At 42.3% G+C, this 22,950-nt stretch overlaps 1 protein-coding gene across 1 annotated transcript in view; it reads left to right on the top strand.

Annotated features, from left to right (window-relative positions):
- The window catches only part of BLNK (B cell linker), a 76,677-nt gene that overhangs the window by 5,774 nt on the left and 47,953 nt on the right, over positions 1-22,950 (top strand). The window contains exons 2-3 of the mRNA XM_022569225.2: positions 17,072-17,137; positions 21,330-21,379. Coding sequence (XP_022424933.1) covers positions 17,072-17,137; positions 21,330-21,379 — 116 coding nt within the window. The remainder of the gene's footprint in view (positions 1-17,071; positions 17,138-21,329; positions 21,380-22,950) is intronic.

Raw genomic sequence — 22,950 nt, 5'->3', positions numbered from 1 at the left:
TTTGGTGCATTTTCAAAGAGGATCTTACTATTGCCCTCATGCAATGACATGAAGGAATCTAGGCTTGTTAAAGAAAACATGAATAAGAAAAAAAAGAAATTAAATAATAGCTTGTTGTAGAGATATTGAAACACTGGATGGCTTTCTTTGGCTTTTTAATAAACCCCATAGAAGTTATCTCCTTCTGCCCTCCCCCAAGACATAGCTGCATCATTTAGATCAGTGGTTCTCCACCAGGGACAATTTTGCCCTCCAGGGGACATTTGACTATCCCACTTGGGGAGGGGGTGCTGCTCGCACCTCGTAGGTAGATGCCGGGGTGCTGCTAAACACCCTGAACTGTGCAGAGCAATCCTTACAGCAAAGTATTATCTGGCCCAAAATGTCAATAGTGCTGCATTTGGGAAACTCTGATCCAGACCAAGTGGAATGAATTCTGTGTAGAGCAAGAAGCACAGATTCACTTGCATGTGCTTATAGTGACAGTATGTATTTATAATACATATCTTTGCAATTGATGTGGCCTCTGCTTGCTGGACTGATTTTCCTCTGTCTGGGATGATTTGGGTCAGGGGTTGCCAAGGGGAAAGTTCAGAAGTGCTTGAGCCTATATTTCAATGAGTTGTTTTTGAAAAAAAGAATTTTTAGTGTCAAACAAAACTAGATTCCAGGAACTCCATGCACCACTGAAGCATAAGTTGTTCTCTCCTGGGTAGAGAAGTGAGAGCAGGAAAAGACTTCCAGACATCATGTCGCCTTAGAATAGTATGTTTCTACCTCTCTAAGTAGACTGGGCAACTTGAGTGGACACCACTAGAGTTAGGATAAAAAGTCAGTCAGACTCCGATTCTGTAGGTTAGTGGTCACAGGGGCTGCCGCTGCCTCCCCATCAGACACATTGTGTCTCTTGCTTTGTGATTTGGATCCATCAGGTCCCCTTAAATCTCACTGATCTGGGACCATTCTGCTTCTTTAAGGTGACCCTGCACCTCTCTATTTGCTCCCTTAGGTGTTGAGGTCTAAGCTCTCAGAAACAGCTTTAGTTTTCTCATTCCACGTACCTGCTCAGCTTCTTAAGCCTCCAGAGACCAAGCACACAATTAGAGGTTAAGAGGATGGCACACCTGTGGCTCCAGAAATGGGCCCCCCCTGCAGATTGGGTGGAATTCCAGCCCCCATCCAAGTCCTGCCTCCAGATCAAGGGAGCCGTGAACCCTGAAGTGTGCTCCAGCTAACTGTCCGCTAGGTCCCACTGACCTCAAGGCTCCCCAGCACGCTGTAGCGAAGCAGCTTTTGTGCCGGGCTCTGATGTTGGAGCACAGGTCCCCTGGTCTGCGGTGGAAACCCTCCCTCAGAGAAGCACACCTCCTGCTGTGGGCTGAGCCTCTTGCTGGCTCATGTGCTCCCATTCCCAGTTCTGCGTCCCTCAGTGGGCAAGCTTGTCTTCCTTCCCACGCCTGTACCTCGCTCCACAGCTGAGGACTGTCTGCTCCCAACAACTCCTCCCTTCAGCTCCTCGTTGTTTGACCCGCCTTCTCCTACCTGTCCTGTCTCACCTCCCTTCCGAAAGGTCATCCATCAGCAGCTATATCTGCAGGCTGATTTTCCACTCAGGTGTTTTCACAACCCTTTTACAGCATCATGGTCTAGGCCCCCAAACAGGCCGTAGTCCCTCAGTCCAGCATGGCTTGTTTCAATGCTCATTTCCACAGCAAGGCATGGAAGCCAGCTTAAGGGATGTATTGCATGTCCTTGATGAGCGGTGCTTCCCTGTTGGCCAGTTTCCCGAAAAAGGAGCTCGTTATCCCGGGGGCGTCTCTGCCTCCCAGCAGGCTAGCTGGGGGCCCCAGATCTCCTCCAGGTTTCAACCCTCCCCACAGTGTAGGGAATACACAGCAGAGGCCACCAAGTTTCCTGGGCCTGTGCTGCGCAGTCTCACAGGGCCCCATGCTTGGCTTAATGTCTGCTGTTGCAGTCTTAAGATTCTCAATAATTTTGAACTAGTAGCCCTGCATTTTCATTTTACACTGAGCCCCAGAAATTAGGTAGCCAGTGCTGGCCACAAGTTCCGTGAGCCCCCTCGGCTGAGACAGCTCTCCCTGCAATGTGTCAGGACGCAAACATCAGTGGAGAAGCCTCCTCCTTTCCTCTCCCCAGCCCCCAAATGAGAAAGGTTTACAGGGCAAGTAAGATGGAGCGGCCATCTCTCTAGTCCCTCAGGTAAGAGGCCCAGAGAGGTGAAGTCACTTATCCAAGCTCACACCAGAAAGGCCTAGTCTAGAACTACACCTCCATGTTTGCCTAGGAGGAGGGAGGAACAGCAGGCCACGCCTTCCTTTTTTTTTTCCTGTGTTATTTACTGGCCAGTAAAACATTCTAGCTTAGTCTGTGTTCTGTATTTTTCCGAGACTTATTTTTTGTTTAACTAAAAAGCAGCTAATTTACTAGTCAGAAACTCCAGTGAGGCCCTACAGAATATTACTGTCAGTATTTCATGCTATTACATGTTTCCAGGTCCAAACTTGAATTTCACACTGACTCAGTCATGTTTGGTACCCTACTGAGACTATATATTTTTCAAAGAATGCTCCCACAATCGTTCATGGAATCTGAGAGTGAGTTATAATTAAAAAGAGCAGAGTTGGTCTTATGTGTAGACTAAGCATACAGGACCATGTTGTATAATTTAAGAAGTGCCCCAGAAAGGTGTTTTTTGCTGAAATTTGGAACCAGGCAGACCTAGGTTTGAATACTTGCTCTGTACTCCCTTGTTCTTGGTCTTTGAGAAGGTTACTTAATCCTTTTTAGCCTCAGCTTTTCACCTGGAAAATGGAAATAATAACATATAATATAATAGGGGTGTTGTAGCAGTAAACATATTAAATAGAGAGTAAAAGTTCAGTCAATGTCCCCTCTGCACAAGTCCCTCCTGGCCTGGGCTCTCCTGTTGCCCCAGTTGTGTCATTAGAGAGACATCCTCCTGGGATAAGGCGTGTCTCAGAGTCCTGGTTCAAACTTAAACATCACTATGTGTAATAGGTTAAGGCATTAAGCCTTAGCCGTCACTAACACCCAAGTGGGAGTCTAACAGCTCAGACCGTGGGGACAGAGAGCTGTGCTCTTCTGTCTCCAGCACAGAGGTGGCTCAGTCTATGGTTGTTAGTTGAAAGAAGGGGACATTGTTCAGGAAAGTGGTGATAAGAAGGAGGGGAAGGTCAGAGGAGGGAGACCACACCTAAGTAAAGGGAGTTCCCAGCGGGGAGGCTGTGACTGAAGTTGCTTGGACCAGAGGATTAGAGAGTTGAGCTCAAAGGTAGAAAGAAATGCCCTCCCCCATTGACTATGTTGTTGCTGTTTACTTTACAACTTCACTTGGTTCAAAGTGCAAAAACTGCAGGGTGAAGAGTACCTTTTAAGCATGTTTGACATATTAATGACCATACCTAATCCTGGACAGGAAGGAAACAGTCATTTTAGTGCAAATAACTACAGTAGAATCAAATACAAACATGAGAAATATACTTTCAAAAAGGAGAATGGCAAATGTAATACCACATCACTGGAAAACTGGGCCCTCTAAATATATGTAACTATTTTGCCTTTTGAATTGTCTTTACAGCCTGTTCAGGGTCAAAGTCTGCTTTTTACAACTGAAAACCTTTTGATTTCATGTCATCACCACCTTTACAGATTATTTCAGTTGCCCAACCAATCCCAGATGACTGGTCAAATTCACCTGATCAATGCTGAAAACAACTCTTAACATGACTAAAACAAAAGTTATTCATGTGCCTCAAAAGTAAATTGGAAAAAAAAAATCCGCTTTAAAATTGTTAATGACTACTTGGGGTGAGGAACTGTTCTACAACTAGTTAGTGGTGGTGATTGCACAGCACTGTGAATTTACTAAATGCCACTGAATTGAACACTTTGAAATGGTGGAATGATGAATTTTTGATAATGAAATTATTTTCCATATTTACCATAAAATATTATGAGGATCCATGATCATATTTTTGTTCGACCAATTAGATACTGTATCAAAGCTGTTTTTTTAAAAAAGATGTATTAACTGGAGAATTCCCTGGCGGTCCAGTGTTTAGGACTCAGGGCTTTCTCTATCGTGCGCCCGGGTTAGATCCCTGGTTGGAGAACTAAGATCTCGCGAGCCGCGCGGTGCGCCCCAAAAAATAAAAAATGTATTATCGATAAATGTTTCTGGATGGTAAACATTTAAGAATGTCAATGCTTCCTTCCACTTCAATCCCTACACGTGATATTGCCCAATATCTTTTTTTCACTAAGATCCCAAAGAAATGAGCTTCAGTCAAATTTTTTCAATGTATCGGCAATACCATTCTGCAAAATCTCTCTTTACTCCCTGAAAATATCTTTGCTTTTAGCTATAGAAATGAATGCCCAGACAAGTGGGTGTACCATGTAGACACAGCCAAGGCTCATGTTTTTTCTACATTAAGGCTAATTTTTTAAAGAACACGCTCAAATTCTTAAAACATATTCCTTTTCTAGAATTACATAGGATTATATTTTCAGAATTTTATGAAAATGATTAGAGTTACTTATTTATTCTTGAGTCTTACAAATTTGAGAATCATCAGTTTCACACAATAATTTTCATGCTGTTAGAGGAAAAACTGTAAACATCACAAAATTCCTGCTACCAGCACCTAGTTAGAACAAGAAGCAAATCAGAGCCTAGGGACTTCCCTGGTGGCGCAGTGGATAAGAATCCACCTGCCAATGCAGGGGACATGGGTTCGAGCCCTGGTCCGGGAAGATCCCACATGCCGTGGAGCAACTAAGCCCGTGCACCACAACTACTGAGCCTGCGCTCTAGAGCCCATAAGCGACAACTACTGAGCCTGCGCACCGCAACTACTGAAGCCCGTGCACCTAGAGCCTGTGCTCCGCAACAAAAGAAGCCACCGCAATGAGAAACCCACACACCACAGCGAAGAGTAGGCCCCGCTCTCAGCAACTAGAGAAAGCCCGTGCGCAGCAACGAAGACCCAAAGCAGCCAAAAATAAATAAATTTATATTTTAAAAAATAGGCTTAAAAAAAAAATCAGAGCCCAGTACAGGATTAAATAACAGGACCTCTGTGGGTTCTTCCAAACCCATGAGCCTCCCTTAACGTTTCTGCTTTTCACAACCTGCTTTCACATATTTTAGGAAGAAGCTTCCCTCTATCCCAGCCCCTCCCTGTGTGGGTGAGTGAGAGCAACCACCAGCAAGAGGAAGGAAAGTGGTGCATCCCTACAGACCCCTAAAACCTGGGAGGGGGAGAGCCTGACAATTTCTGCTGTTCCATCAAGGGGCAAATCTTCTAAGAAATTTTTACAGCTAGTATAACCTAGTTTCCTGTCATCTCATCAGTGTCAGAGCGGTGTGGCCCAAGCCTCACTGCCTCTGATAGGGTAGAGTGTGCCAGGAGTTTTTTGGAAAAGAATCAGGGTATTAGTAGGATCATCCTTGGTCCTGGTTATGCCAAGTCAGCCCAATTTCGGTCTGCTTATAACCGAGATCAGCAATCTAGATATGCCAAAGACTACCACAAAATATTTGCAGATCTCAGTGGGAAAAAAAGAAGGAAATGGTGGAGCGTCTGCAGGAACTTGAAAATTACTTTCTCTGGTTAATAGGTGGTTAGTAAGACAACCCAGGCTGCGAGATGCTCACGTGCAAGGTGCACACATGCCCCTACTCCAGGACTCTTAGGTGGCCTTTCTGACTAGGGTGATAAGAAGGGCACACAGGGATAGCTACCCAGGTCTCCTTGCAGCTGAGCTCAGCCACTCTGCTTGTAAGCCTGTTCCGGACCCAGAGAGCCCCTGCCACATTCCTTCCTGCCGCCTGCATGCCCTGCCCTCTCTTTCCACCTTTTCCTGCCATCTGTCCCTTCCTCTTTTTTCTCTGCCCCTCCCTAAAGACTGAAACAGGCCCCTAAGAGACCATGCAACTATCTAGCAACAAGTCTGACCTTGGGGACTAGTGGCAGGGCAGTGGGGGCACATGTGTTCCCGGTAAAACCCACTTGGCTGGTAGAGGGATTGGATGCCTTCCCCAGGGACGGAGAGGAAGGTGCCCAAAGAGGCACGTGGTGAAGCTGGTCATCCACCCTGGTGAGCGGCCCAAGCTGAGACAAGTCAGCACATGTCATCCAGGGGTGATTGAGAGCACGGGTTCTGGAGTCAGACGGCCCGATTTTGAATGCCAGCTCTGTTGTTTATTACATGTAGGACCTGGGGCAAATTACTTCTCTGGGCAAATATTTTCTCACTATAAAAATTAGGATAATCACAACAGTGTGAACATACAATGCGTATGTGAATACACTACTGGCTGTACACTTAAAATTGGTTACGATCATAAATTTAATGTTGTGTGGTTATTTTTTGATCACACTTTTTTAAATGGGGATAATAATAAGACCTACCTCACACGGTTGTGAGGGTTAAATGAGATAAGCATGCGAAGTACCTGGCACATAACACATGCTCAGTGAGTGCTGGCGTTCACTGTTGTCGCCATTGATTATCCAACTGACAACTAGCCTGGCTCACTGGGCTTGGACTGTAACCATGGCTCTCGGCTATGGTATGAGAATTTGGAAGGCACATCCCTGCCATGGAAAAGCTGCTCCTCTAGAAGGAGACTCGGACCATGTGTGGAAAGGGAAGGAGCAGGGTGTGAGGGAAAGAGCTGGGGGAATCCTCAATAATTGATCTTGGTGCAATGGGAAAATGTCTCTGGAATTTAGTGTCCTCCCTTCCAGTAGGAGGCTGACCCAGGATATTCCTAAAGTCTCTCTCACCACCAAACTTCTGTGACTACCTTGATAACAGGCAAAACTAGGAGTTGGGATTTCAGAGCTGCGTGGTCTGAGACCAGCCCGGTGACCTCCTGGGCCTTGTATCTGCATCTGTGAATGGGGCTGGGGGAGCTACCTCACTCTTGGGAGGCTTCTCAGGTTATCACAGGATGGAAAGGACTTGCCAAAACTTCTGTCCCAGCTTCACTGTGGACTCGCTCTCCAGAAGGAAGCAGCTTTGGTTGCTGAATTTGCAAATCTAAATATAACACCAATAATACCACAGAAAGGCTGGCCTGGAGGAAATGGGGCATGAGGAAGCCAGGCCAGGGCTAGAAGAGGCTGTGGAAAGGACGGAGGAGGACAAGGTCTGCTGCATGCAAAAAACAGAATACTCACTAAAAAGTGGCATTCTGTTTCAAAATGACGGTCGGTAGCCAGACTTCAGTTTTGAGATGGAAGTTATCCAAAAGGAAGATATTTTGTGTGAATCAGAGAATTCCTACCCCCCACCCATCTGCCTCTCTCTGTCCTCTGGTCTGATATAAGTCATAGGCTTCTGTCATGTGATATGGTGGCAGAAGGGACCTTCCTCCTGCATTACCAGACACAGGGTTTGTGTTCAGGGTAGCTCTGGATCCACACATGCCCTACTCAGTCTGCACTCACTGAATATTTGTGGAGTAAATAAGCCAAATACATGTCTTATATAAAACAAATAATAATATTAAACTTTAAGGGGGAGGCCCCCAAGTCAGTAAATCAAGAAATAATATTTTCATGTAATATTTTAAAAATCAAAATTAATGCAAAAAATTCCATGATGAACAAAATACTGACCTTTTAAATGAAGACAGGACCAGGGCTACTGACACGGCACTGTGTTCCAGCACAGTCCTCTGTGAGAACTGTTGGCCTTGCGGCCATCAATTCTCCCTTCTGCCCAGCTGAGGCCCTGAAGGCCACTCCTAGTGTTACCCCACTATTTTGGGGATCCCACTGCTGTGGGCTTAGGCCAGGGCCCAGCAGAGTTGCCTTCCTACTGGTCTCTGAGCCACCAGTGTCACCATGCCTAGGCCCTCCTCCATTCTTCCACCCTAATCATGACACTCCTCTGAGTAAAGGTTTCCAAAGGCTTCCTGTTGCCCATAAACCCCATCTCCTTGGTCAGACTAACAAGGTCCTTGACTCCCTGTATCCCCCCAACCCAGCCTCAGCTTTGACGGCACCTTCCCCCCATACCCCCAATTCCTGGCACTCTCAGCTTCTCACTAGACCCCAAACATCTCAGACAATTTCCTCTGAGCCTTTGTAGTTGCTGTTCCCACTACCTAGCTGCTGTTCCTCACTCTTCTGCCTGGTGAATTTTTATTTTCCCATCAAGACCCAGCTCTCAGGTCACTTCATCTTAAAACCTCAAAGCAGTCACTCCCCTTTTAGGATTCTTACAGCTCTCTGATCTTCCCTGTTCCCAGCAAAGAATTATGAGTAGTTTTCACTTGTTATCTATCTGTATCACATGAATTTTAAAAAATTAGCTGTATTACTTTCATAAACTGAACAAAAAAACTATTTTCAGTTTAGGACAAAAAAACAGTTTAAGATATAAAATACAAAAGATGTCATGTGAACCAAATCATAATTCAAAAATTGCTATAGCACTGGAGATTAAATGACTAAGTACTACGTGAGTGCTATGAATTCAGGATATATAGAAATATAATTTAGAGCTGCGAAAGACTTGAATGTCCGTGTAATCCAGCCTTCTCATTTTACGGGAGAAAATGAAGCATTAAGTGTGACAAGAATTGCTCAGATTTGCACAGCCAGGAAGCTTCAGAGATTAGAGTAGAACCTGCATCTCTAGACTCTCAATCCAGTGCTCTTTCCTTAAGTGGCCTCCCTTCCTGTGCCTTTCCTGTGTACAGATCAAGAAATGATCTGTAAGGGGAAAGGGATGACTTGAGCTGGGCCGTGGGCTGGTGGGATGGAATGGGAACAATTGTGTGTTCATAACAGTGGGTTAATTATGTCTAAAATGTTTGGTGTCCAAATTTTGAAGGCCTTTGAATGCCAAGCTAATGAGTTTTTACCTTATCCTGCAAGCAACAGGGAGACATCAAAGATTCTTCATGAGTGGAATGACATGATAAAAGCAATTTAAGAAAATGAACATGGGGAAGGGGAGAGACTGAAGGTAGGGAGACAAGATGGGGGACCACAGAGGAATGAATAAAGAAGATGTGGTACATATATGCAATGGAATATTACTCAGCCATAAAAAGAATGAAATAGGGCTTCCCTGGTGGTGCAGTGGTTAAGAATCTGCCTGCCAATGCATGGGACACGTTCAATCTCTGGCCCGGGAAGATTCCACATGCTGCAGAGCGACTAAGCCCGCGCTCCGCAACAAGAGAAGCCACTGCAATGAGAAGCCCACGCACCGCAATGAAGAGTAGCCCCTGCTTGCCTCAACTAGAGAAAGCCCATGCGCAGCAACGAAGACCCAACACAGCCAAAAATAAATAACAAATAAATAACTAAATTTATTTTTAAAAAAGAATGAAATAATGCCATTTGCAGCAACATGGATGGACCTAAAGATTGTCATACTGAGTGAAGTAAGTCAGACAGAGAGAGAGAGAAATATTGTATGATATCGCTTATATGAGGAATCTAAAGAAAAATGATACAAATGAACTTATTTACAAAACAGAAGCAGACTCATAGACTTGGAGAGCGAACTTGTGGTTGCCGAGGGGGAAGCGGGGGGTGGGGGGGGAATAGTTAGGGGGTTTGGGATTGACATGTACACACTGCTGTATTTAAAGTGGATGACCAGCGGGAACCTACTGTATGGCACAGGGAACTCTGCTCAGTGTTATGTGGCGACCTGAATGGGAGGAGAATTTGAAAAGGAGTGGATACATATGTATGTATAACTGAGTCGCTTTGCTGTACACCTGAAACTAGCACAACTTGTTAATCAACTATACTCCAATATAAAATAAAAAGTTAAAAACAAAAGATGAGGGACCACTGGCATTGTCCATCATTCATGAGGTCACAATGGCTGTAGCTGAAGGAGTGGACAGGAGGGTACAGAGATGGGTAAGATGCATCTAAAGATGAATTGATGTAACTGGTGAGAGGAGATGAATAGTCAGTGAGAGAGAGAAAAAGTTAAAAAAAAAAAAAGCTTGGAAATTTCAAGCCTGAAGATCCAAGAACACCAGATTATTTAATTACTTGTTAAATTTAATAACAAAAATAAAATATACCATAAAATGATTAGTAGCACCTTAAAAAGGAAATCCAGAGTCAATAATGAGATCATTTAAACTCCTGTACGAGGAGGAAGTCAGCTAAAGAATCAGCAGACCTAGTGATGAAAGTTACAGTTAAAAAAATCCGTTCATAGCATGAAGTAGTTAAGAGACTGGATATTCTCTTTGCCTCTCCATATACCAAAGACAATATTAGAGATATTTCTACTCCGATTTGATCTAAGAAACATATAAGTTGGAGATACCAGGCCAGTTGTGAGGAGAGCACAGGGAGATGTCCTAAGGGTACCCAACCAAGTAGGTGTAGATAATTCACAGGCAGTCACCCTCGCAGTTCCGGGAACTCAGGGTGAGACTGAGTAACTCTCAGCCAAGAGTAACAAAAAGCCAGGCTTGATTCAATAGACATTGGGGTGCTGCAGGCCCTTGAGGAGGGAGTGGCCTGGTGAAAGCTGGGTTTTAGAAACATTAGCTGAATAGGCCCTGACAAAGCTTCAGAGCATGGATTGGAGAGGTACACTGGCAGAGGCAGCTTTTTCCTGGTGCAAAGGGGCAGCTGTAGGCGTGGATCTTGGCTGCAGGAGAAGGATCAGCCCCGTGCATACTGAAAGGATGAAACTCCAGAACTGGGCTTGAGGTTAAGATGTGTGTGTTGGGGTGGGGGGGGGAAGAAGGAGGAAGGAGTTGCCTGCTCTTTTTGTTTGTGAAGAGTTGCTTGAATATGAAACCCTCTTTAATCCATTCCTAAATCCAGATTAAATAGGGATTTTCTCAGATTAACATTGCTTTACATTCCACTTTTTCTAGAAAAACAGAGTGAAAAAAAATATACTAAAACCTGTCTTTTCACGGTCCTCTGTGAGTGCACTAAGAGGCTAAAAGGAAAACAAGATGTTTTCTGACTTTTTTCTACTAAACTTTAAAAAAAGCACCTCTTGCCGATGATTCCATCTTTTAAATCATGTCCTGTATATAATAAAAATTATTAGAAAGGTTTTTAGTGAAATATGTCTGTTTTGAGACTACTCTTTGCTGATCTGGCCACGTGCAGCTGCCTTCCCAGTGCCCCCCACCCCAATCCCAGCCCTAGTGGAGCTCTGCATCCCACCAATCCATCCTTCCATGCCAATCAGCCATGTCAGGTTGGGGAGTGTTCTCAGCCAACCCTCCCTGCCACTACCAAAAAAAAAAAAAAAAACCCCACAGCAACAACAATAATAATAAAACCCAATTCTGGGGTACCTTCCGGTCTGGAGGAAATCTCCCCAAGTTCATCTACAATGAACATGTATTGCATACAGCTGCCATTAACAGTCTCACACAAAATAGTTTCACTGCCCTAAAAATCCCATGTTCCCTAAAAATCCTTTCCTCTTCCTGAGCTCCTAACAAACCTCTGATCTTTTTACTGTCTCCGTGGTTTTGCCTTTTCCAGATTCCAGGTGGAATCATACAGTATGTAGTTGTTTCAGATTGGGTTCTTTTACTTTAAATCAGAAATCATCAGAAATTAAAAAACTGTACAGCCTGTGTAACCAGCCACTACTTACCTGTGAGTCCAAAAAAGAAAAGAAATGAAAAATGGTTATCTTTTGCCATTCAAATCATAGTAGCCCTAGCCCACTTTTACAGACTTCCTTCCCCCGGGATTCTGAGTGTCCTGGGGCTGCTTGCATGTCCCACATCTCTACTCTGGCTCTTGCTTGTGTCCAGATCCATTCACCAGTCTCTAGGAGCCATTCTCTGGTGCAGAGGTTCTAGGTTCTAGGTTCCATCTGGATTTCTTGGGCTCCTTCCACCTCTTTCCACCAACCCATCCCTTATTTCCCCACAGTCCTAACAGAGTTAATAAGACTTCACTGAAGTTTGAGGAATAACAGAAGGGAAGTATAACACAAAGAATGACACATATTTGCTACTAGTCAAGGCTTCGCTTAGTGTCCTGGACCCTTCCTCAGGTCCTCCCTGCTTTGCTCCCAGCCAGAGACCACTTCGAGTGCCATCTCACCTCTGCATCACGAGAATGAATGCTACTAGAGGTCTACTCAACCTGTAGTCCAGGGACCAGCAACCAGGAGGCCCCAGGAAGACAGGAAGCATCCCGGTACCAGAGCCCAAGACCTGCCGACCACATCCTCATTTTCTTCACTGCCGGTTTCTGGACTGGAGTCTTCGCAGGATGAGTGACAGCAAGGACAGCTCATCCCCCACAGATAGGGCTATGGTTGTGTCCTCATGCCAATGCCACCACATTCCATGCTATTCCGTGTTAGAGCACCATATGAGGAATGGCAAAATCCCAGCCATAGCACTCCGCTCAGGGCAGGTCCAGTTGCTTCTGGATTACTGCACAGTGTCAGGGGCACATCCTTCCTGTAGCCCCTTCATCTCCACTCTGCAGCTTTTACAAACTGTGGCTCAAGAAGAAAGTGTGTGACTACAAGAAAAATAAAAATATACAGGCACAAGGTAGTCTAAATTCCCACAGAGAAAAATCAAGTCCCATAAAGAAGTGACAGTCTGGTAAAGAATACGTCCAAATTAGGTTACCAAACTGACCACTCAGCTTCTCTGTCTGAAACTTTGCACGGGGTTAACAAGGATTTTAATTTTCCTCAAGCAGGTATTTGCTTTACTTGACACAACTAAAAGACCCTCAGTGGGAAAAGGTATGATCCATCACAGTTGAGCCCAAAGGGTGGGCTTCTGAGCAGTAGAGTCAGCATCACCTGGGAACTTGTTAGAAATGCAAATTCTCCAGCCCCACCTACATGTACCCAATCAGAAACTCCGGGGGTGGAGTGAAACTCTGGGTTTCAAAGGGCCTCCAGGTGATTCCGGTGCAGTTTGGTGTGAGGACCACGGGTCTATCAGATTCTAAAGTAAGCTGCTTCTTTGAAGGCAAAAAACTGCTGGTAACTTTCAAATGATGATTTTTCCTCTCTCAGGACCTCATGGGATCTAAATTTGTTGAGATCCAGGCTCAGCCAGGGCCACACTACTACGGTGTGTTGTTAAATAAGTTTGTTGATATTAACTCAAAACCTTGAAAAAAAAATTTTAAACAATGACAAAGGAGAGAATATAAAATTCAATTTGGTTTATACAAGGAATAATAAATATAATTATTTATATTACCTTCTCACCATTTTTAAACACCTAAATGCCATACTGCTTAAAAATTGCATATTAATACTGTTTTAAAATGTGTACTAGATAAGCTATGTCCTTTGTTTTATTTTGTTACATACACATGGCTGTCTCTTCACAATTTAAAAAATTAGAACATTGTGATCTTATTATTCATTCTCCCAACCATGGAAGGATATCTCAGAAAGGAATAATCAAAGTGCAGCTTTTTTATGCCTTACCTATTTTCACCCACACACAACTTATCACGGTGAAACAACTGATGTTCAGCTCGAGAGCATCCTCTCCTGAAACAGTCCAGTTGCACATTTCTTTGCTATTGCATATCCTTCAAGTTGTGGTAGAGGAAAAATTGTGCTCCAAAATGGAGCAGAAGATACTGGAGGGCAGCAAAAGCTGTGCATCACACAGTGTATGAAGAGTTGACAGAATGAGCTGAGAGCATTACCACATTTTCTTGGTTTGGGGGACACTTATAAGGTAACCTAAGTTTGGCAGCTGTAACTGAGCAGTCTGTGGACTTCAGGATTTGTGTGAATGAGACGCAGAGGGAGGAGAAAAATTCAACGATTTACTATAGTTATAGGTTATAATTATTTTAATAATCTATAATTAAAAGTAATTAGGAAATGCCAAGAAGCATCAGCTACCAAGTTGAACAAATGACAAAATTACATCAAACTTTTTTGCAACTATTTGTAACATCTGTTTGTCTACGTCTACAGCAAAGTCACGTATGCAAATCAGCCTCTGGCTCCCTATTACTCTGCCTGTGTCCCACTCTTGACAGACCTCTGATAGGATCCTTCACTCTGGATCATTTTGGCCTTTTACCCCTTTAGTCATTAACTTAGGCTAAAGACTTTCCACTCAGTTACAGTCAGCTTATAACCAGAGGTGCCCTCTGCTCTCCACTTGAAATTATTCAAGTTCTTTCCAATCAATCCATTTCAACCTCTCTCTCAATCTCACTTCCTCTCTACTCCCAGACCTCCTATTTTTCATTTTCACTCATTCCTCTATCTCACAGATTCTCTATAGTTCCTCCACTAAAGGAGAAAGGGGTTTGCACAGGATGTACGTGAACAAATTCTAGAATACTGTATGGTTCTGAGGTAACACAAGAGTCCAGTTTGAAGGACCCTCCGTGTGTCTCTGATGGGCCAGTTGGTCCTCTTCTCTCTCATCCATCCTTCTCTCTCTGCCGCTGAGCCTGGTGCTTTGCTGAGCTCTCACACGTGCCCAGCCTCCCTAACTAGCGATATAAGATGTGGCCTCATTTCCTTTGTTACCCAAATTATGACTTGCACTGACCTTCCCATATCTGAACTTGGGCCCCTCAGTGGGTCCCCCAGTTATGTAAATGATTCCCCAAGATGCAGTCTTAAGGATGTCCTGAAAGAAGTCTCTCTTCTCTTTCTACTCCACTCTCCAGCCTGTTCTCCCTCTGCACTCCACCGCTCCGTGCCAATGGGACACACTCTTCCCCACAGCCCAACCAAGGCTGGGCTGCAGATCCTGACAGGATACTACTGAAGATTCAGGGACAATAAAGAGAATTATCTCGTTGAAAATGGCTACTGATGGCGTTGTGGATGGCTCTTCTCAACGCAGAGGCCCAGACCCAGTCTCAGGTTCAGGGCTACCTCCCCACCCCTCCATTTCCCCACCATTGAAAACCCCTCAGGTTTGTCTCTGCTCTTCAGGTCTCCAGGTCCTCACAGTGATTAGACCTAGAAGGGAAAAGAGCTCCCCCAAATCCCCAGTCTAAGTTCCCACTTCTTGTATGACAATCTCCCTTTTCCCAAGGTTGTTGAGAGAGGGAATGTCTATCACTTATGCAATAAATCTCCCGCCATTTCCTTGATGCCCAGTGGCCCTCAGGAAACAACTACAGCAGAACATCAGCACAGGAGAGTTAGCCTGAGATGAACACTTAGTGGAGGACGCAAACAGGCCAGGCCAGGCGGAGCTCCTCTGACAAGCTGTCCTCTCATCCTCTCAACTGCTCCATCCCTACACCGAAAAACTTTGCAGCATCTGAGTCATAAATCCATACATAGTCCAAGAGACTAGTTCTCCCAGATTCCAATTCCAATCAATGGGGTTTCCTAGACCTATGCTAAGCCTAATTATGCACCACTCTTCATATTAGCTAACAGAGGGCTTAGCTCCCAAAGTGAGAAAAATCTGCATTTTTTAATGGAAAAAGTCCATTTTCTTCTAGAACAATGGCTATATACAAGTTTACATTTCATTAACTAAAGGGCCCAATGAAATAGTTTTCTCAGAACAGAGGAAAAGCTTGCCTGGAAGGTAAATTCAAATATGTTACTCTTTCAAGGCAGAACCATGTGAAATTTTATTTAGATATATTTTAAGTTAGAAAATCATTATGAAGAAAACAAAACATGGTCCTATACTCTGACCCTTTTTCTAATTTGGAAACTTTTCTAATTACAATTAGCTTTGAAAACCATTTAACAACTTCTTGCATATCCTTCTAAAAAGTTATGCCCATATCAGCACACATGTATGTATGTCTTTTTTTTCCCACAAAAAAATATATGCATATTCTGAATTTTCCTTCTTTCTTTTCTTTCTCCTCATCCTCCATTTTCATTTAACTTAATATCTCAAGTATTTTTACATATCAGCAATATAGATGTATTTCTTTAAGGTCTGTGGTATTCCATTTATGGTTTTATCAACGTGTATTTAACTAGTTCCCTTTTAATGATAAATGGGCATTTAGGTAGTTCCCAGGTGTTTTTAGTGGGAAAGGCAGGAAGGATTAGGGTTATTACACATAATTCTGGAATAAACATGCTGATATGTATAATGTTTGTATAGTTTGTGACTATGTTCATAAGGTAAATTCCTAGCAGTGGAATTTCCAGGTCAAAAGGCATAGTGGTTTTACATTTTGACACATATTGATTGTAATAATTTATATTCCCAAGAATATCTGTATTCTCATATACTTGTCAACCCTGGGGATTATTATGTTTATTAAGTTTTGCCCATCTGATAGGTAGAACATGATATCTCATTGTTTCCATTTAGATTTCTTTAAATATAAGTGATGTTAAATAACTTTTCATTGGTCTGTTGGCCACTGGTATTTTTTTTCTGTTAGCTCTGCATTCACATCTTTTGCTCATTTTCCTACCACATTTTTAAACTTTTTTTTACTGAGTTGTAAGATTTCTTTGTTAATCAAAACATGTAGTTTTTATTATTATGTGTTGCAAATATTTCTTCCAGCATGGCATTTATCTTTCGATTTTGTGCATATTACTTTTTGTTCTGCAGAAGTTTCAGATATTTGTGCAATTTTGCAGATTCTACCTAGTAAAGTTAACCAAGAAAAAAAAATCTTGAGGCTGATTTCTGTCTATACTGTGTCCTTCAAGGTAGCTGCATCCTTGCAATGTTGATGCTCCGAGGACAATAAGTGATAAAAAGTGAGGCTTATGATAGCTCACATGTCTCCTCAGAACAGGCATTCTGTTCTGATCTGAGAATCAGAATTCCTCTTACAGCCTGAGACTGACCCAGACTTCAACGGGTCAGGGCATGGTCCAGTGACCACACTCCTTATAGAATCAGTCACACCTTCCTTCTGCTCAAGTAGAAAATGGTCAACTTAATGAAATACAATATAATTCATGCTGTTTGGGGGTTTATGGTAAGGTTTTTTTCTCTCTCTCTTTTTTTTTTATACTCAAGAAGGAGAGAAGACTTTTAAAAAAATCAACCTAGTTGTTAATATTTTATGTTTAATTTCATTTCTTACAGGCAGCTTCAAAAAATGGTCCATGATATGAAGAACAATGAAGGTGGAATAATGAACAAGATCAAAAAGTAAGTTAGATGCCATAGCACTATGTGAGCACTTATTTATGTAAATAACATCTTATGTCAGCCTGCACTAAGTGGAAGAACACAAAACTTCCCTGTTACCTGAGTGATGAGTTGCAACCTCTTTGGCATGTGACACTTTCTTACTCATGGCTAGAGTCATGGTGGTCAGACCCACATTCAGGAAACATGGTGAATGAGTGGGTGGTACTCAGGCACCTTGCTTTTCTCTCTCACTGCTGGAAAGCTGAGCTATGCCACGCAAGGTGCCTGGCAAACATCAAAAGAGAACTTTATAGAAGCAGGACAATCAGCTTCTCTGACCACTTAGCTAAGGGTCACTAGGACACACTTGGAGAAGTCCAAAAGAGAAGTTGCAAGAACACAGCCTGACTTCTTTAGGATGCCATAACTGTTTCCATATTTTGATTTCTGCTTTTTCAATTATGGCCTTAAAATGGTGTTTTCAATTGGCACTTGGAGAGGGCAAGTTAGAATTCTAAACCTTCCTGCACACACAGACACACACACAAGCCCCTAAGGTTCTTTTTGTTGCTTTTTAGAGAATAGAAATTGTACATTGTACATACCAGCATTTGCTACACAAAATCTAAGTCAAGAGGAAAGGGGAAATGGTATTCTGTTAAGATTTTGTTTAAGGCTTTTTTGTTTTTGTTTTTATGAAAGTAATACAGATCCACCAGGAAAAAAAAAATCAAAGAGTTCAGAATTGTACAAAGTCAAAATCTCTCACTTTCTCCTATCCCCACCCTAACCCACTCCCCAGAAATGGACACAGCATGAGTGAATTTGGTTTATATATCTATATGTGTATGCTTACATACTCACATACACACATTGACATAGATATAGTACATACATTTTCATCATGAGTGGCATCATACCACATACACATTCTACCAACTTGCTTTGTTGGTTTTAATTAATGCTAAATCACGGACATCTTTCTTTGTTAGTATGTAAAAATAACGATACACCTTTTTTTTTAAGTTTATTTATTTATTTATTTTTGGCTGCTTTAGGTCTTCATGCTGCTCACGGGCTTTCTCTAGTTATGGCGAGTGGGGCTACTCTTCGTTGTGGTGCATGGGCTTCTCATTGCGGTGGCTTCTCTTGTTGCGGAGCACGGGCTCTAGGCACGTGGGCTTCAGTAGTTGTGGCTCGCGGGCTCAGGAACTGTGGCTCATGGGCTCTAGAGCACAGGCTCAGAAGTTGTGCCGCATGGGCTTAGTTGCTCCGCAGTACGTGGGATCTTCCTGGACCAGAGCTTGAACCCTGCATTGGCAGGCAGATTCTCAACCGCTGTGCCAGCAGGGAAGCCCACCATATACCTTTTAAACAGATAATTAATAGTCTACTATAAATGTATTATCATTAATTTAACCAGCTACATATTGATGGACATTTTTTAAAGTGGGAGTAGGAGTTTAAACATACATTTTGGGGGCCAATTTGATAATATCTATCAAAATTTTGTGGCCATTTCTTTTAGTTTACCTGTCACAAATAATACTTCAATAAATATCCTTTGCAGACTTTGAATGTACCAGAAAGCTAAATTCCTGAACTGAAATTTCTAGCTTCTGGGTAGAAGGATTTGTGCCCTTGAAATTTTGCTTGATATTGCCAAATTGCTGTCCAAAAATTTTGTACCACCAATACCGGATAAAAGTTCATTTCCTTGTGCCTTCAGAACAGAGTATCTTTTTTTTTTTTTTTTTTTCATTTTTGGTCTTTGCTAAACTTAAGAGTAAGAAATCAGGGACTTCCCTAGTGGAGCAGTGGTTAAGAATCTGCCTGCCAATGCAGGGGAAACGAGTTCGAGCCCTGGTCTGGGAAGATCCCACATGCCGCAGAGCAACTAAGCCCGTGCGCCACAACTACTGAGCCTGTGCCCTAGAGCCTGTGTGCTGCAGCTACTGAAGCCCGTGTGTTGCAATTACTGAAGCCTGCGCGCCTAGAGTCTGTGTTTTGCAACCACCACAATGAGAAGCCTGCATACAGCAAAGAAGAGTAGCCCCTGTTCGCCACAACTAGAGAAAGCTCACACGCAGCAGTGAAGACCCAATGCAGCCAAAAAATAAATAAAATTTAAAAAAAGAGCAAGAAATCACTTTTTGTGGTGTTTTTAGGCTATAAAATGTAAACGAGTTTCAATATGTATAACTGATCACCATAAAATAGTTAAAATGGTCTTCTGCTTGTGGGGCAGTGGTCACCTCATGCAGGAGAAGAATCTGTCTTCATGTTCTGTCCTATGATGGGGAGAGGTGTGTGATTATTTTCATTTCTTATTTCTGATATATATAGAATCTCATTGAAATGAGAGAACCCTGCTAGTCATTGTTTCAATTACTAGCAATTCTAGATTAATTATCCCACAGTTGCCAATTTTACAATACACCAATTCTTTCAATAATATGAAGTCTTTGTATAAAATGTCTCTTTATTCCATGGCCAGTCATACTTAACAGAAGCCATGGAGCTCAAATTTTTCCATATAATTTCTACTTCATTCTGCCCATTATCCCTAAATGCACTTTTACTTGACAAACCATGTTTTCTTCTCAGCTTGGGAAATATGGCTGCCACAGTCTTTACCCTGGGTGAAGTCAATGGCCCTTTGGGTCTAAGTGCCCCGATGTTAAGCTCTCACTCGTAACCAAGCAACAGGTGCCACCTTGAAAGGAGGAAGCACAGTTGAGCACACTGGTTTCCTAACAGAAGAGCAGAACAGAGTTGTCACTGGTTCATGGCCAAACGAGAAAATAATGACCTTGAAGTGTTGGGGGTTGGCATGCAGCTGCCGGCTGCTCAGTGAGGCCCAAACCACACCTCTTATTCCTGGTCGGTGTTCAGTGAACAACGGTAATCTCTTGAATCTGTCCTTTATTCTGAGATGATGACCTTCACACATTTGGGGGTATTAAAATACCCTTTCTTTTCTTTTTTGAAAGGAAGGCAATAACAAGTAATAGTTGGTTTGTGTTTTTTGAAATCTTAATGTTCCATGAACAGATCTCGCACCAGATACACTTTTGTTTTTGTTTTTCTCCCCTTCATCACCTTGGACAATCTCTCTCTGGACCTCATCATAGGTCTAATGATAGACCTCGCCCTGCTGGCTTGCTGAGAATTAAATGAAATAACAAACAGGAGAGCCTTTGGTGAAACAAGAAGCAGAATTTCTAGGCAAATATAAATATTGTTAGTTTTGCAACATTACAGTTCTGGTTTATAAGGCTTGTTTTTTGTAATCAAACGTGATTTTCTGTACTGCTTTTTTTCCCCAAAAATGAAATATGTTTTGTATGTAATGGTTACCTTATACACTGCTCATATAAAGAGATGTAATATTTTAGTATGTGAAGGCTACTGAGTTTTATATAGGTTTATTTATATATATTTTAAATTTCACTAAGCAAATCATTCTTAAATAAAATGGGTAACTATTATTAAAAATAATAATTTACTATAAACCTTACACATTTCAAATAATGAAAGAGAAAGTGTTGTCAGAACTTGTAAAAAGCCTAAAAACGGATACATTTTTGAAATGTAATTTTAGTTTTCTCCTTTTAATGAGTGGGGAAGCATTGTGCATTTTCAGAACATTTTATACGTGCATAAAGATAGCAGTTTTGAGAGCGCTTGAAACAGTTCAACTTCTAATCTAAATATCACAATCCCCAACCTGGAGACACTCACTGCTCACTTATTTGGCATTTTTTCAATAGTACAAAAATAATTTCAGTCCCACCTACAGCTAAACTGTTGATTATAGCTAATTGTTTACTATTATTTAAAGCGTTTATTAAATTATTTGTTAAAATAGAGTTCATCTTCTCTTCCCTTCCTATCAACCAATCAACATTTACCTTCCTTGAACCTCTGAGCTCAGCGCTTACATGTATTCTGGCCTCTCGGAGCCCTTTCAACTCCCAACTTCACTTTTGTCGAGTCACAGCCACACCGGGGAGATGGGGAGAGGTGGGAAACCGCTGACTAATGGCTTCGCTATGTTTACAGTACGTTTAGTCTTTCAATGTGATGAGTCCAAAAGAAGCTATTATTCTACTAGTTATCTATCCATTATCTCTAAACATGCTTATATCATGGACCTTGACAACAGTTGTCCTACTCACTGACCAGTTGTCTAATTTGCTATTTACAGGCTGAAAGTCAAAGCACCTCCAAGTGTTCCGCGAAGGGACTATGCCTCAGGTAAGAGTATTTCTAAGATACTTGAACTCTTGACTAATCTAACGTTCACAGTTACTTCTTGAAAAGAGAACACTGTTCTCCTCATTTGAAAACAAAAGAGCCCATCCTAATTTTAAGAATGACCAAATCTATTAGGCATTTGACTGTAGTGGGGAGGTACTAATCCTTCAATCTATCCATCCATCCATCCATCCATCCATCCATACGTCCACTCACCTATTTATCAAATATGTACTAAGCAACTTCCATGTGTCAGGCACATACAAGGTTTTAGTAGAAATACAGTGAAAATAAAATAGACATAATCTCCATATTCACAGAATTTATAGTCTAGAAGGGAAGATAAATGATATTAAAAGCAATTACAATTCAGCGTGATGGGGAAGCACAAAGTTCTATGGAAGTACATAGCAACAGTACCTAATCTAATCTGAGGTGGAGAATGTGCAGGAAGTGGGGAATGGAAGGCTTCCTAGACAAAGAATTGTTAAAATAGATATTTGAGGGTCAGTGAGGTGGGGGGAAGGGGTGTGGAATAAATTACTGATAGCACATAGTTACTCAGTGCTCTCCAAGTTTTAGCCCTGCAGCCCCATTCCACCTAAGATCAACTTCGTCAGGGAAGAGGAGTTAGTCTTGAGATTGGTAGTGTTTATGGCAGCAGTAAGCTAAGTAAACTATCCACCACACTTTCCTTTTCTAGAACAGATGCATTGGGAGGATAAGTCTAAAATCTCTTTCTACTGGCTTAAATATAAAGATGTCCTGGATACAGACAGATCTATACAGCCCTCAGTGAAAACCACAAGGCTACAGACACTGATGAAGACTCTTCCTCTATAGGGCAACAGCTAAAACCAAATCACAACCTTAAAGGATGATTACTATTTTATTTTATTTTTTCTGCCACTGATCAAGATAGCATTAAATCAGGTAGTTGAGTTCCCCTTGGGCACTGATGAAATCTTATCACATTCAGAAATGCTGACCAGCATACCAAGTCTGGTGACTGACCCATTGGTCACTTTCCAGAACTCACTAGGTCACACAGTATTTATTGACCTCACATTGCCAATCAGTCAGCAAGCCTAGACAGTTGATTAGGGGATTCCTTTGCAATTTGGAGCTAAAGAATAAACACCCCGTCCTGACTTTTAAAATCTACCTAATTTGTCTATGACCATATCACCCTGAACACACCCAATCTTGTCTAAAATCTACTTAATCAAAAGCAAATGAGGGAATTCCCTGGTGGAGGGCCCGGGTTCAATCCCTGGTTGGGGAACTAATACCCCACAAGCCGAGCGGTGCAGCCAAAAAAAAAAAGAAAAGTTAAAGAGAACAAATACATTTTCCCTCCAAGTTCTAAAAAAGAAAAGAAATCAAAGCAGACTGAACCTGTTAGGTACCCAAAGGTCTGATCAGAAAATATGGAATCATGGAGTCTCAGGTTTTAAAGGGACCCCAGAGGTCATATGATCTAACATCCAATCCAATGCTTAAAGATACCCCCCCCATGCACCACACACAAGGCCCACTTTCCACTTGGACACCTCCTGTGATGACCTCCC

This window comes from Delphinapterus leucas, chromosome 16 (genome assembly GCF_059928025.1).
Source record: "Delphinapterus leucas isolate spDelLeu-1000000601 "Yukka" chromosome 16, BTC_Dleu_Yukka2, whole genome shotgun sequence".
Lineage (NCBI taxonomy): Eukaryota > Metazoa > Chordata > Mammalia > Artiodactyla > Monodontidae > Delphinapterus > Delphinapterus leucas.
Note: the sequence above shows the minus strand (reverse complement) of the source record. Positions and strands in the feature narration are given on the sequence as shown.